The 16,709-nt window shown below is 39.2% G+C and overlaps 2 protein-coding genes across 2 annotated transcripts in view; one reads left to right on the forward strand and one right to left on the reverse strand.

The window, feature by feature from the left end:
• FAM185A (family with sequence similarity 185 member A) overlaps nt 1-6,649 on the forward strand; it is a 48,406-nt gene extending 41,757 nt beyond the window's left edge. The window contains exon 8 of the mRNA XM_086610117.1: nt 5,148-6,649. Within this exon, the coding sequence (XP_086466243.1) occupies nt 5,148-5,263 (116 nt within the window). The 3' untranslated portion in view covers nt 5,264-6,649. The remainder of the gene's footprint in view (nt 1-5,147) is intronic.
• Nucleotides 6,650-8,090: 1,441 nt separating this feature from the next.
• FBXL13 (F-box and leucine rich repeat protein 13) overlaps nt 8,091-16,709 on the reverse strand; it is a 104,570-nt gene continuing 95,951 nt past the window's right edge. Inside the window, exons 19-20 of the mRNA XM_086609861.1 lie at nt 15,116-15,279; nt 8,091-8,226 (exon numbers count right to left, since the gene is read on the reverse strand). Coding sequence (XP_086465987.1) covers nt 8,091-8,226; nt 15,116-15,279 — 300 coding nt within the window. The remainder of the gene's footprint in view (nt 8,227-15,115; nt 15,280-16,709) is intronic.

Here is a 16,709-nt window from a genome sequence, read left to right on the forward strand (position 1 = left end):
TCAAAATAATCCCTTGGTCTTACATGGCATTAGTAATACTTTGCTGGAAGGTGTCCAGTTTTGAGTACTGTACTTCAAAAGTATGTGGACAGCTGTAGAGACTCTAAAGGAGAATGCATGATTTATGAGGGAAGACAAAGTGGAAAAAAAAAGTGTTGCTTCTGTCTGAAGAAGATAAGACTGAGGAAAAATAAGATGCACTTTTCCAGCATGTAAGTAACTGCTGCAGAGATGAAGGAAATAAATTGTTCTCTGTCCACTGGTGATAGGACTAGAAATTATGATTTGACCTTACAGTAAAGAAAACTTAGCTAAATAGTAAGATAAACTTTCTGGTAGTAAGCACTTGTCTGGTGAGGCCATAGGACTGTCAGTACTGCAGACTGTGAAAAACAGACTAGGCAAGCTTGTCAGGTTAAATATAGTGCATCCTCAGGAGGCTGCTCTCAGCCCTGTTTTCTCTTGTCCTAAGTTGATGTGACCACCTGCTCCCACCCACTCCATAGGAAGGTTGAGGCATGTGGACGGATAAATTTGGGGACTAAGTGAATGCAGCCAGTGGGCACGCTTCCTCCCACTTCTGTTGCCTGCTTGTGTGTTGACAACTGTAAGCTTGCTGGAAAAAGTCTTGCAATCATTGAGAGACTTTCTTTGGATCTTTGTATCTGACGGTGTTGATTTCCAAATCTAGTTGTCTGAAATATAACCCCCCAAACAAACACAAAAACAAAACCAAAAAAAACCCATGTAAATCTTCTATCTCTGAGTGATGCCAGGCACTGATTCCAGATCTTTCTCCATCTCTGATCTCAGTTCTAGGGCCAAGTCCATATCCAGCGGCAAGCTTTGACCTGATGCCATCCGTCTGCTTGGTGCTGAGTGAGCTTTTAACTTTGGCAATCACTTACTCCATCTGGTTTTCAGCACTTGCATGAGTTTCCTTGGTAAAAGTCCCACAGTGTCACCAGTGCTTCTCACAGGCTATGGATGGTTGTCTTTGTAAGTTGTTGTGTCTTCCTATTCTTACTTTCTCAAGTTGGCAAACCAACCTCTTCATATTTTTCTGTCCTCTTACAAAGAACAGAGTCTTTGGGAACATTTGTCTGCTCCCAAGTCAAGACATTCTTACTCCCGATTTCATCCAGAGTGACAACAGTTGGAGCAGTTCATAGGATTTTTAGCCTTTGGTACTAATCCCACCCTATCTACAGGACTAGAGCTTTGCTGAGCCACATCCGAACAGTGTTCCTCTCAGAGCCATGTCTTCTGGTGACTGTGCACACAGGTAATAAGGCGAATAGGGCACTGTCTTACATGTTAACTTACACCTTCCCTTCAGTGTCTGTCCTGGGGATGGAGAGGAATCTCCTGTTGTCTCCTCTAACCTCCCCTTTCCTGTGAAAGTTTCCAGGTAGATGTTGCCTCTACCTTTTTGGGTTGATCCAGCCTCCAATTACTCTTTTGATCACTAGAAGCAACTTCTTCCTCATGTGCCTCTGGAGAGAGTCACCCTGTCTAATTACCAGATTCCCTTGAAAAGGTGATACCATTCTCCTATGTCTGTCTTCCTGGGTTTCTCTTAACAGCTTCAAGGCTTTTCACTGTTTGGTTCTCCAGGTAGGTGTAAGGTTCCTCCTTACAACAATCATTCGCTTAGGCATGCACTGAAATAATAAGGCTTTGTGTCTGTGGGAAGTTAGATCTGGATTCCCCTCTGGAACATAGGGGACTTAGATGTTTCCTACCTCAATGTCCTTAAGAAATACCTTTTTTCTCACTGCTCCTCATCCAATAGTACAGGGAGGGCAGCCTATGAGGTGCTGTGGAGTTACCCTGTAGGATTGCTTCAAAGCCAGTGTGAAAGGAGGGGGCTGACTGCATGAGTCTCGTACACTGTGTAGGAGGCTTTACAGATGTGTTTAACTGCTTTTGTTATCAGAAATTCTATACTGTTTACTTTAAGGTAATTTCTGTGTTTTCAGCTGCATGGAGCTCCAGGGTTAAATGCAAACACAGCTGAAGGGACAGTGAATAACATGAGGCAAGCAACTTGCCTTTAAAAGGGAAATAACTGAAAGAACTTACGGCAGTCTGCTGAAACTTAAGTTTCTTCTGAAACTTAACAGCTGTCCGAGTGTAGCACTCCTTCTCCCACTGCGCAGCTGACTTGGGTCTGGTGCATTCAGAGTTACGGTTCTTATCCCAGGAGTAACGCCATCCGCTGCCGTGTCCCTCCCTGTTTTCTGTGTTCTCAAGGCACTTCTTCAAAACTTTCCTTCTTTCCTAGAAGCAATTTTTATTGACTCTTTGCCACTAGAATTGAGTGGGAAGAGCTTTGTTTTACAGTGTCCCTCTAAACACTGTCCCTCTGTGTAGCCTTGATCCTTAAGGAGTATCTTAAAAAAAACAAACAAAGACCCAGGTTCTATCTGGAAAAGATTACATTCCTTCAAGTCGAATAGGAAGTTCATCCAACTTTTATAAAACACTTTAGATGAGATGCTATCCTACAGATTTTTATTGGTTTCAGCTTGCATTTAACTCAAGCTGTTCACAGCCTTTTTGAGATGTACCAGAGTTCTAACAATACCAGTGAAAAACATTTAAAATATGCTCATCTTTGGGCATTTTATGATCAAATGGAGCTCTCTATTTGCTTGCCTTCCTGGAGACTTGAGAAAGTAAACAGTCAGTACTTCACTGCATAATGTTCTGCAAAGGTGTTCTCTGTGTTTAGACACACATTGGGGGGAAAAAAAATAAATTCCTGGGCATTAAATTGGAAGTAGCCACGCAGCATAGTGGTGCATCTGTCTTCTCCTGAGCTCATGCTTTTGTCTTGACTGGTGAGTTTTGAAATGAAAATGAAATTTTTTTTTTATTTTACTTTTTACCCTTCCTTTCCTTATTCTCAATCCAACAGGCTGTTGGTTTTCATGATTTAATCATGCTAGCAAAGTCATCCTCAAAATCCACTTACATTCCCACAGTATTCAGAGTACAGGCAGTGAGTACAGTTAAGACCAAACTGCCATCAAAAGGTCTCCAACTAAACCCTGTTGCTTGATTAGTGCCTCATACACAAAGCTATTTAAATATCTTAAGCTTCATTTGAACCTGCTACTGGCCATAGGCTTCATAACATTAAAATAGTTTGAAGATCTTCATCCCTGGGGAGTGGAACTTGACACTCACTTTCCTGCGAGCGATTCGGTATTTTCTGCATTCCCTTCACAGGCAAATCTCCAAAAGAAGCATAAGGAACAAAACATTTTTCTAAGTTCACATAGCAAACGCAAAATGAGAAACAGAGCTCAGACAACAACTGAGCTTTAAAACAGCTCTTGTTAATTTGTTTCTGTGTTTCCTCAGAACTCTTCTTTGACTTTTTAGCAGAAGTGTAGCAGGGTGTAAGCAGTGCATGAAGCTGTTCGTTTGCAGGGCTGATTCTGTGCTTCAGTGTTTGTTCCTTATGTGGAAGTACAAACCATAATGAGAAAAAGATGAGAGAGGAACTGGGACCAAGCACTCCAATATGCACTGTCTGGAAATATATCTCTGCCCTATGTATATTGTGTCCTCTCTCCTTAAGGAAAAAAAAAAGCTGTGTTTTCAGTGGTCTACAGCTCTGTTAAAGGATCAATTGAAGTTTTCTTTTACATCTCTTTGCTGGTTCACTTTTTTGACACCTGGAGGCTATTTCTCGTTTAAAATTCAGACTCATCTAATGTTTTAAGGGCTACCTCTACTTAAAAGACAGATTTTTGTTTTCATTTCTGTTCTGCATTCTCTGATACAATACTATTGCAAAACAATGATTTGGGAAAGCTTTCTTTTAACAGATTTCACGTACAACACATTTATCCAACTTTGTGATGTTCATCGTAGATTTAAGTGTATGCTTAGATAGGAAGTAGAACTGTGGATTCTGCCTTACAGTAAGAATGGTAGTGAGACCGTGTGATTGAGACTGCTGCTGCCTGGAGCAATCAGGAGTGCAGAAATTGTACGAGGACATTCACATGAAGATCCTTGAAGGCATGTTGTAGCCTAATAACAAAGGACACTGAAATGCTGCTTCATTCAGTGGGAGAACTCCATCAGTGTTGGACTCCTCTGAAAATCCTGTACTTCTAAACAGTACCTCAGCCTGCTAGTGAATTGATGTGGGTTTGGCCCATAACATTAAATTAATCCCACTTGGAAGTACCAAAGCACTGAAATGCTATTGAAAAGTTTGGCAAATAGGCTTGAGTTGTGGAAAGCAATGCAGTGATGTCAGTTGGAGTTTTGCCACTGGTTTTGACGTGGCCAAAATTTAACTTCAGCTGTGTTACAGGTCAGAGCAGAGCATGTTTGCAAAGTTGCTTCAGAATCTGCTTCCCTGCCATCCCTCTTGCTATTCCAGGCTCAAATTAGTTCTAAACTTAGAATTCACTCAGTCACACGAGCACTAAAATAATAACAAAAGATATTTTGTAAAGATAAACCGAAGTGAAGGTTGATCTTGAGATAAAAGCACTAATTTGGGACTTAGAAGATCCCACTTTAAATCCCTATTTGGTCTTAAATCTTCTGTGTAAATTTGGAAGGTTGTTTATTCTCTCTTGGCCTCAGTTTCCTAATTGTAAGATGAGAGTAAGCTGAACTTTCTCCTTTGTCTGTTATATGGCGAGCTGTTCAGAGCATGTCCATGCATACTAAGTTTATGTAAAACATGTCAGACAGACAGACATCTCAGGGGTAGTTTTTTTTAAGCCATTATCATAAGAAAGCAGTAATAGTAGCAACATGTCTGGTCATCTGGAAAGTCAGGTCTTGGCCATTTGTCTTTCCTGTGTTTACAATAAAGATGAAAACTTTTCAAATTACTTAGCCAGATTAATGTCTAATCTAGATGTATTTCCTAGCCCATAATAAAAGCTATGGCACTATAGAATAAAACCCACAACTTTATTTTCCCATCGTATGTTTATTGTAATAGATTAATGCAAAAAACTGTATCAAGAATGAAATATCAGAAGCCTCTGTTAAAAATATATAAATTCTACCAAAAAAAAACCTATTTCCAGGGAGCTTGAAAACAGGCAATGTGGAGATATGTTTACTGTGTGTCAAATTAAACTGAACAGAATTCTCTTTTCCAGGTCACATGAATCAAAGGAATGAAACAGACAAATGGATTAAGGCTGATGCACAAAATGGCAAAGTGTGTCTTAAAAGCCAAAGCTGGATCCAGTCTGTCAAGCTGAAGAGTTCTTAAAGGTGAAATAGGCCAAAGAGATTAAATCAAAAAATTGTAAAGGAACATTTCTGTAAAATTATGAAACTTTGTTGGTGTCTATTCTTAATATAATAGAGAAACAATATTAAAAATGAGGGCATTTTAACCCAAAATTTGCCCGTGACAGTGGCTGGTGCTTAACAGGTCTGGTTTACTTTTAGTGCCTTTTAGGAATTACAAGATCTTACATACTCAGAATTTGTATAACTTGGCCCACTTACCACGTCAGTTTAAAAGCTGGAAACTTTCAAACAAAAGTTTGGAGTTGTCATTTAAAAATAAAAAGCATTTTCAACAGCTGGTATTTGAAAATATGAAAACTTACTTCTAAGATGACATGCTCTGCAAGCTATATTATATTATTAAATTAAACATCTCAGTACTATGGGAATTCTTCTAGTTTATGCAAAGTGCAGAGAATTTTCTTCAAACAAATTATTCACGGATAAGGCAAAACCACTTTCAGAACTGTAGTTCTTATTTGGTCTTCTCGTTGGGTGTTTGACCTCTAAAGCAGCTTCTGCCTTGTCAATGGGTACTGGATGTGTAAAACTACTTACATGAAATGACAGAACTTCCTCCGTGTCATTCTGAACCACTTATTTGCCGAGAGCAATAAGAGCTCTGTCTACCATTGTTCACCTGCAAAGAAAAACTTCTAAAGTAAATACTCAAAAGTGCAATGGCCTGGCTGTTTTCAAGGAGGAACTCTGCACCAAGAGTCCACATAAACATTCCCCTAAAGTAGAAGCTGCCAAGAATGGAAGTATTGGCCTAATAAATGAGGACTGTAATCTATTTGCTACATTTCCAGTGACTTACAGTCAACCTTGCGTGACGGGACTGTAAGCTCTTTGAGGCAGAAAGGCAGAGGGAGGTGAGGGAAGCATGTATGCCCTGCACAAGGGCATACATGATTTTTGTGGAGGATTTTGTGTTACTGTAAAGTAAACGGAGCTTTAAAAGCCTTTGCATACATATACATGGTACCTTATAAAAGAAGTACTGAAATTTGTGTTTTAAAACTGAAATGTAAGAATTCCTGCCAACTGAGTGGACAGAGGGTAGCGAAGAAGAGTTCAGAGCATCAGCTCAGGTTTTAAGTTGTGTGTGTATCATAATGGTACATTATGAAATGAACTTCTTCCCCACAGGATTCCCCCAAGAGGTATAATTGCGCCTGGCTAATGGACTTCCAATAGTCAGGGGCAGCATTTTTACTATAATTCAGAGTGGTTAAAAACTCCACATTCTGTTTCCCGTTGTGTGTACTGTTTGTTTGGATGAGGTGGGCACTGATGTGTATGGCAAATTATATGTATTTTTAATATAAACACTAATATATAAAACATTACTAAGATTGTTACTAAAAGCATTATAATATTACTAGTTGTTAGTAATTATCATTATTATTGTACTTTTAAATATACAAAATTAATAAATGCTTAATGGTTTTAGATTTCCTGAAAAATTTGTGAAACTAGTGATTTCTGTGCACTGCTGCAGACAAAGAGAAAGAAGCATCTCTAAATTCACACTGAATTGAAAAATAAAACCAATGTAGTAGATATTTCACAATATCGAGTCCATTTAATGGTTCCATTATTCACCCAGAATACAAAGCCTGTCAGACTCTGTGATTAAGGTCATGCTTTTTGGGACTGCTGCATCAGCAATTTAAAAGATAACATAGTAAGAAAACATGTTATTTCCTCCACGTTCAGAAGAAAGCAAGCTAAGGCATTCATACTCTAAAAGTGGCTGAAATTAAACATTAGGATTGCTAGTTACTTGCTTAAAGAAGCTTAAATAAGCCATCAGAAAAATTGCGCTACCACTAAATCTGCTCTGATTATATTCTTTCCAAGCTAATAAATATTAAGACTTGCTAGAACTTTAACCTAAAGTTCAAGAATGATCTGAAAAAAGACAAATCTCTCGGAGTTTCCTCAAAGGCATTGGAATAATGTCTTGTTCTGCTATAATGAGCTGAAACTTTATCTTTTTCTTTAGACAAGGAAAGATTAGTGGCTTATGAATAATTAGGATTTGAATGGTGAATCCCGTGTGTGCTCTTTTTTTTTCTGTCCATTTGATGAGAAGACACGTTCCTGTAACTGGAGGAAGTTTAACGCTTTTCTCATCTGCGCTCCTCCTCATTTGATTCTCCTGCCTCCATCAGCTGCCAGCTAACCCACAGTTCAGATCTGCAAAAGCAAACATCAGCTTGCTTAGAGAGCTGAACTCGGCCTGAGAGAGAGGCTTTTGTGGGAATGAGGGCTCTGTGTGCACAGTGACTGTTGGGAAGTAGAGAACTGTGCTTAAATGTGCAAGTTTGTCGTGTATTCAGGAGTCAGTAGTTACTACCTATTCACTGTTCTTTGTTGCTGATGAACGCTGTACTTGATGAGTACCAGCCCTGTCAAGTGTGAAGTTCTGTGGAAAGTCAGTGTGTTTATATCCTGGAGAGGATCTTCATGGCAAACAAGAACCCCAAACACAAAGAGATTTATTTATTGCTTACTCTGCATGGGACTACAAAAACTTCTTGTTATCGAAAGATTAAGACAGCTCGAATCAACATCTCAAAGTTAGGAATGTTGTTTCAGTGCGGCTTGCTTGAAGGCATACACGGTCCTGTGAGAGAGATTCACAATGCTTCCTTACTAATTCAACAAACAGCCTTTTATTAAAGTATGATTAGTTTTAAGAAAAATAATATAGTGTTCTTTTCATGCTCTAGTGAAAAATTCGAACTGTAGATGATGTTGCACAATTTCTTCATTTTTCATTTTGAAGTATTTATTTATTCAAGCTCTGATGTGTGATTTTTGGTGAAGGTGATTATGTTACCATCCCGGTCATATCCAAGCCAGGAAGGAGGGTCAGCATCATTATGTTCTTGTTTCTCCAGTGTGGCTGTATATTTCAAGACAGCTTGTCTGCAACAAAAGTAAAAAAAAAAAAAAAAATTACAAGAGTAAAAAAAAAATTTTGCAGAGGCTATTTCTACAAAGAACGTTAAAAGCTAAGTTTAATGAGCAGGAGTTCTTTGTTTTAACTGAAGCTATCACTGTTAGAGATGGCATGGAAACTAGAAAATAAGATAATTGGTTAGATTACAGACACATAGAATAAATTAAGCTGGAAGGGGCCTCTGGAGATCATTTAGTCCTGGTCGTGCTCTAAATGGATCCAACTAGACCAGGTGGGTCATGGCTTTTCCAGCTGAGCTCTGAGTATCTCCAGGGATGAAGACTGCACAGCCTCTCTGGGATCCTGTTCAAGTGTTTGAGTAGCCTCCTGATTAAAAAATAGTTTCCATGTTTGTAATCAGAACTTTACATATGCCACTTGTCCTAACAGTGCACCTTTAAGAACAGTCTGGCCGTGTCTTCTCTTCTGTATCCTCTGATCAGAGTTATAGACAGCAATAAGGTCTCCCCCAGCCTAAGCCCTCCCTTCCTGTGACTGAGCAAAGCAATTCTCTCAGCCTCTCTTTACGTGTCACATGCTCCAGCCCGTCCATGGTTGTGGTGGCCTCGTCTGCACTTGCTGTAGTGTGTCGGTGTCTGTCTGGACTGGGGAGTCTAAACCACAGATCTTTGGGGCTGAGTGGGCGATGCCATTGGAATAATAGCATTGTGTTTTGAAGAAAACGTAACACCAAACAAGATAAATAAACCAGTTACATCAAAGATACCACAGTCTCCAGAGTGGTTTTCATAGCTATATAGGAAGGCTGCAGTAACTATGCAGGTCCCTATCTCTGTTCTTTTCTTTGAATTGTCTGTCTGGCACCCGCAAGTATTTTTACCCTTTCCTGGTTCACCTTCTGCTTTCCTTTTGATTAACATCTCCGCTTGTAGTTATCTTCTGTCACCTACCTCTTTTTGAAGTGTGTTGTTTCTGAGGCTGAACTTCACAGGCAGAGTGACAGAGCCGGACCGTTACCTGCGCTGGCCATGGGCTCACCCCGAGGCTGTGTTTGGCAGCTGCTGTGATAGCTGAACCCGAACAGAATTGCTTATGATGACCAAACACACCCATGACCCTTCTGATCTCCCTCGGCATTTCACGACCACTGCCCCTTTGCAGCGTTAGAACACAAAAACAATGAACTAGAGCACAATGACACAGAAATAGGAGAAAATCAGGCCCGCTGAGAGAGATACCCTAAAAACAAGTTGAAGAGCAACTCTCTCCTCTCCCTCCTTTCTAGGCAGTGTCAGTCCAGCAGCTTTCATTGCCCTCCCGAGCTGAAGAAACTCAACCCACCACTTTCAGTCTTCTGAACGTCTCTTTCTTTCCATCACCTCTGCAACTTGGCTGTCAGCCCACTCCTGGCCGTGCAGGGCACCCGCCTCCCCCCATTGCTGGCTCTCGCGCTCCAGAAAGCTCCCCGGGGCCGAGCGTACTTGTGTGCTCATTGGGGACGAGCCAGCTCTCTACACCTCCCATCCTCTTCAGGAGATTGTCTGAGCTGTGTGCCACAGCCGCAGCAAGGTAGTATTTCTCCCTGCTGGCCAATTTCCTAAGCTCTGGAACAATATAATACATGGCATCTAGACAATACTAGAAAAAAATCCAAATTGAAGTGGTCTGTTATCTGCCGGTAATGCTTCTACAGTATTATTAATGATGTTTTTTTCCAATGTGAAAATGCTGGAGATGGTTACAAAAGAGGCAGACATGCACAGCGCTAATGCCTGCACCACCACAGCAGGAAAGGGGAACCCGGGAGGGGTGCAAGAGGGACAAAAGTAGTGAAGCAAGGAGGGCTCTTTTTCAACCACTGCAGGATATTTTTTTTTAAATCTAACACTGACACACTGTATGAACACAAGGCTGTATCTGTTTTTATATTAGGGAGGCCTGTGCCATGGAGGAATGTGTGCACACTTTATATGAGCTATAAGCTCTAAGCTATAAAATAAAAATCAACTCATCAAAGTCCAAATTCCTGTTTTTCATGGAAACTGCAATGTATGGTGGCTGTCTGAAGCATGTATAAGGGGAGCTATTACTATTTTTTGGAAACTTACACTGTCCCATGCCTGGAGCTACACTTGATTAGTTTGCCAGAAACAGCCATTCATTAATCATCAACACATGGCAAAATAGATCATTTATTTAAGATAGATACGCTGTACTATGATAGAGCCTGCTTATTTATTTATATAGTGTCTTAAATGATCACATTGATGAATAAAAACATTACAATTATCTTTGGCAAAGCAAATATCTCTTGGTACAAGTCAGACAAAAGCCCAAACACATGGCCTGAGCAGCTCTGGAGTATATAATTGAATCTTTACCCAAAGTTTCAATCCCTTTTACTAAGAGGGGGTAGCTAGGAAATACAGTTCTGCATCACAGTCTGAATCCTGAGCAATTCCAAAATTCAGAAATGTTTTACTGGGTCTATCATAATAAAAAGCAGAGGTTTTGAAAAGACTTACAAATGATGAGATTACAAAACACAATCAAGAATAAAAAGTAATGGAAAAGAAAAACTTACACATGGGAGAATTGTTTATAGTGCAAATATAGGAGAAATTAAGCCCAAGAGGCAAGTGAGGCAGTCAGCTAATGGGAAAAGCAGACAGCATCCTGCAAGCATGCTCTAGGTTACAAAAAGTGATAAGACTACACAAAATCTGAAGTATTCTGAGGTCTATGTCAGCTATGGTAGTTGTATCGTTTTATGGCATCCAATTCAAGTGCACACGTTGGCTGAAACATGGTGCTCTGAGAGCCTCCATGCCACATCTGAAGCTCAATTTACAGTCACTGAGAAGACAGTACTATGATATTTTTGTTGCTTCTTCAAGAGAAAACAAAAGTAATGATTCTTAGTCCTTTACCAAATCATGCGCAGGCTGTCTTCATTTCTAATTACGCGTGTTGGACTCCCAGATCCTTTCTGCCTTGAGACGTGAATATTTGGGTAATACCTAAGAAATTCTGCTTTTTCAAGAAAAAGAGTTCTTGCAATCACCTTTCTAACCAACAGAAAGCACAGCAACAAAATCCAAAACAAAAATCAGAATGTTCTCCACATGTCGAATGTACTGCAGCTACTAAGACCCAAGATAATTTGTTTAAAAGGCAGAAATAGTATTTGTTGATGAGTCACTTGTTAACAGAGGAGTCATGAGTTTAAAAGAAACGTAACTGGTTTCACACTAGTGCAGACGAGAAAGAAGGAAGCATTTAATTTTGCTCTCAAAGAACAGCTTTTGGTGCAACCAAACTATTACAGACGAGGCAGTTTGGTGAGAGCGCAAGGCTGGCTGGCTTCTCAAGGCAATGCCACATTTCCTTTCTCATTTTCCACCCAGAAACGTTAATAGAGAGCGACACCTTTCTCTGCACTGCAGCTAACTTTAAATGCTGCTTGTGTTTTGAAGTTTAAGGAGAATGTTTTACAGGGAAGAGAACTGTTTCCCTAAAGATGCCAATGTGTTAATTCTTGTAGGATTAGTCCCAACTGAATCACAACCGATACAAACTTTTACCACACATGCCACATTTTAAAAAGCAGTTAGAGTTTCTTTTCCTCTAGGAGAAGAAAGCAATTGCACCAACATAATTTATTCCCACAGGTGGATTATCCATGATTCTTTATGTCATTTAGAAACAGGATTAATTGAAAGGTCGTAAGCCTCTGGATACAGAAATATGCAGCAGGGTATCAGGCCATAGACTCTTTTTCTTCTAACATTTAATAAACCTGGAACCAGGCTAGTATGTTGGCAAATACAATCTCGGACGCTACCTGATACTGGAAAGAATGGACAATTTATATGCTCGTAACTGTTTCCTATGAAGCTGCATTGGGCTGAAACTTGAAGAACTTTGTGGCTCCATATGTTTTGCATTTTAATCTAATGAAACAGTAAGAAAAAAAACTTTGTAAAAGAATGTGACACAATACAAGAGATATGCCTCAATACTTGGAGGGCTCAGTCTGCTAAGAGATGTCTGCTAGGACTGGTTAGAATTTAATAATAAACAACAGGGAATTCCTCTGGCAAAATGAAATATACATGATTTATGGATTTTTCAGGGCAACTTTAAATCAAAAACTTGTTTCTTCTATTGTGTATTTAGAACCTAAGCCACTAACATGTTTAGGTCTCCAGATTAATCTGGTTTTTACATAGATGTCCTCTTCCATCTCCTGAAACAGGGACTGAAATGTCTCTGAAATGAACGTTTCATACCTGAGGAATATAAAGTACACCTGAAACCAGCCTTTTCCTCTAAATTTTGTGAAAATCTAAGAACCTGAATAAGGTTTTAAGAGTTAGTCTGAAAACAGAGAATGAGGCCCTGTTGTTCATTTTTCTGACAATCTGTTGCTTATTACTGAAAAAATTCAGGTTGTGAATGAAACACATAGTTTTATGAACATATATTTTGACACATTAGTGACAATACTGTCATTGCTTTTGATGTCACTGAAAAGCTATTGCAAAACAACTAACAGTGTAGCATCACTGCCATATTTTACTGTGCTGTTGATGTAGTTATTGGCAGAAGATAATTTTTTTTATCATCTTTGCAATATTGGCCTTGAACTACAATAAAAAATAGATTTTTCTAAAGTGTGGCACATATAGGATGTGGAATATATCTGAATCTAGGTGTAAACTCCCTTTCATTTTCTGAATATCATTCCATCTAATGACAATTTGAGAGTCTGATTGAAAAGCCACTCGGATCTTGATGTGGTCAGTCTATTCTGCAGCCTGCCTAGGTCTAGGGAGGCTCTTCAGAGCTGTTGGAAGGAACAAGTGAAAAATCTTCAGTGATGAATTACTCTACGTGATCGACCACTCAATAGTTGTGTCCTAGACTCAAATGGCACAGGGTGGGAGTCTCCTGTCATTGAACATATGGTGCAAAGCATTAGAGACTGAGGCGGGCAAAGAAAAGAACCATCCACCATCACACACCGGAAAACCAGGCTCAAGAAAGTAAAATGATCAAAGTTTGCTTAGTTATAAAAATCATAAAAAAGGTCAAAGATAACACTGGGTGGAGATGTATTTCTCATGGTTGCATTTTGTTTTGTAAAGACCTGTAACTCTCCAGGGCTTTCTTTACAGTAAAAATAACTGGTTGGGAAATTCCTTGGCTGAGTCAGAAGAGTTTAGTCCAGACATTTGGAGAACCCATAGCATATGGGACTCTGAGGCAGAGGCATAATCCTGGGTCATCCTGCAAAGGCTACAGTAATGCAAAAGGTTTTCTGAGAAGTCAGGTCAGCTCTTTGATCATGGCTCACCCAACAGAAATTGGCACTCACCCAAATTTCTGTTCCTACTACATCTCATTTCCACGGGAAGATGTATAAGCAACCATAGCCCAAAAGGGATGACACACTATTTAGTGCACTAAACAGAGATATGAAGTCACAGAAAAAGCAAGTCAACAAGAGTAATCAGGAGGTAAAAGAAAATCTCTTCAGGCTTAACATAAGAAAAACTATTAATCAGAAAGTTATGAGGAAATTAATCATATTTGAAATATCTTTTTTTCAGAATGAAGTGTAGTTCATTTAGAATATTTTTTTCAATTCATACTTTTGCATACCAATCCTTCAAAACACCTTCTATATCTAACAAGTATTTAATTAGAAGTAGAGGTTTTGAGATGGAAGTTCTAAGATGACATTAAGAAAACTAAGTCAGAGAGAAGTAAGGAAATAAAAACAATGACAGCAGAAATGTTTGTGGCGAGACAGTTAGAGGGAAATAAACCAAGGAGAGTTTGGAAAGCATGAAGCACATTGGAAATATCTTTGAAGTTATTAAGCATCTGCATTGGTCTTGTGGTCTCTAAAGTGACTATTAAACCCTGGAATGATTTAGCATGGGTGCACTATCTACAGTGGTCCTGTTAGAGTGGAGTTAGAGCTCTCCTAGTATAGATACTCTCTATATAATATAGTGTTATGTATTTTTTACTTTTACTGAAGTCATAAAGTTTGATTAAGTTATATACTCAGATATATCAACCATGCTTAAACTTTAGTTCTTTTCCAAACAGTTTCAGTCCCTTTGGCATGCCTGGCCACTGTGCAGTTCTAGGTGTACAGCACCTGGTCTGTGATGCTCTTAACCCCCATGGAAAGGTGACGGACATTGGATCTGCATCTTGGAGACACAGAGCTGAAAACTCAGCTCTAAACCTGACTAGAACCAACTGGCTTTTAAATGCCATGGGGAATCAAGAGGCTGGGTCCATTCACACCAGTAGGGAAGCTGGATTACATTGTGGTAGATGACTCGTTTTTTTCCAATTGTAGATACATAACAAGATGTTTCACTTGTACTTCATGAAACTATGCGTATGATACCTTGACTCATTTGCTGTAACCATGCTGAGCACAGGCCACATCAATGCTCAAATCTGCTTTTGCCATATACTGACGTGCAGTCATTGAGAAACAGGCTCCCACAAACCCTCAGCATCAGAGTGTGATGGCTGAAAGCATTAGGCCCAGCCTGTTTTTCTCTCACGTTCCCATGTTCCTTTAAGGTGATATCCTGTGTCTGCAGAAATTTCCCTAACAGGACATTGTCCACCATAAAGACAGACGAGGTCCCTATTTCCCTTCACTTCTGGCTGACACTGAAATATGTCACTGCCCACACCAAGCCACAAGAATCCTAAGGCAGCAATGTGGACACCTTCTAGATAAGAGAGATGACTCAAGCCAGATACCTGGCATGGCAACATGATGCCAATGAAGGAAAAAACCTCATTTTTTCCAGTTTACAACAACTTCTGAAATAAGATTAGGAAATAGCCTCTTACTTGGTAATATTTCTACAGTACAGCATCTTGAGAATCTGGAGTTGCTTACAGCCTTTCCAAAGATATTTCAGTGCTTTGTCAGTAAGATGAATACAACCTGTGACATCCAAGAAGTGGAGATAATGGCAGGCTGCAGCCAAGTATTGGATACAGGTATCAGTCATCTGTAAATGAAGCAACAAGACATGCAGAAATTATTGAACAGCTGAAAGAAAAAAAAAAAAAAACAGAGCACAATTTTAGTGTCTGATTTGTGGGAAAATTGTTTTAAAATACTTCATAGAAGTAAAGTTTCTGGCACAGCAGAATCCTGAACCTCTGCAAGAGGCTCTACAGGAACCGTCACTTAAATATCAGGAGCATATTAGATATTAGTTAACGGTGATTCCAGTACAGTCTAAAGTGTTGTAAACCTAATCAGAATGGTTTAACTTTTCCAAGCTCATAATTGTGCCTTTAGCCTTACCTGCTATTGCATTGTTGTCACTAAACTATTAGGTTGCACTTATAGTTTAGTTATAGCAGTTTGGTATCTCAGTTCTCTGTTACAAATGAGTGTCTCACACCAAGACCTTTTTAACCTATAGTTGTTCTTCTTTAGCTCTGAAGCAGAGCTGCTTAGTTCCACCTCACAATTTCCTTTTTTCTAAGCTGATATTCATTGCCATTAATACTGGAAGTCATATATGAGAAAAACATGAGACACAGAGTCTTCAAGGTACATAAACAGTCATGCCAGCTACTTAATTGCTCCACTGACAGTCAAGAATGCATTATGTACGTAATTTAATTACCTTGTTCAGTCATGACCAAAAATCAAGAGGTAACATACTAAAGACCTTTTAAAGATATTTGATTAAAATCAGTGGACTGGGAAGATGGAAAGAGAGCCGAGGGTTTCCCTTGCATTAAACAGTCAATCTCTAGAGAATCTAAAAGGAGGTAAGATGAAGCTGAGACCTTGGGTTATGAAACAGAAAATTAGCATGCTATCTTGTGATATAGTCCTCCTGGAATATAGAGGCAATTCTGTGCTTTGCTTATTCCAGATTTAGCTATATGCTCAATATTAAGTTCTGAAATAGATTAAAACATAGATTAAAAGTTTAATAAATAAATTAATATTCCTATTGAAATGGAAAGAAGTTACTGACTCTGAAGTCAGTAATTGTCATGCATTTAAGAGAAATTTACATTCATCCTACACCCAATCCTACTCCCTTTAGAGGACTGAATTACAGAATTCATTGTCCAATGAATCAATCAATGTCAAACTGTGTCTTCAGAACATTGCTATTTAAATAGCTGATTCCTTTAACCAGAGATTTATTTTCAATCAGTTCAATCAAATACACATCTATTTTTCCATGTGTAGGATGCTTCCCACGGCATCATTTTTTTCCTATGAAATAAGAATTACTCTTGAATCAGGCTCATTCCTTGAGCAAGACTCAGAACTACTGAATATTTTATATTATCAGCATTTGCAAAATGACTTTTACCTGTCCTAGGTATACAGAAACATGACAGGGAGGCTCTCTGCACTTTCACTGAACCTGGTGGGGTTTGTTCAAAAACAATTTGCTCCAGTAGA

Source organism: Tauraco erythrolophus, chromosome 4, assembly GCF_009769465.1.
Source record: "Tauraco erythrolophus isolate bTauEry1 chromosome 4, bTauEry1.pri, whole genome shotgun sequence".
NCBI classification, from domain to species: domain Eukaryota; kingdom Metazoa; phylum Chordata; class Aves; order Musophagiformes; family Musophagidae; genus Tauraco; species Tauraco erythrolophus.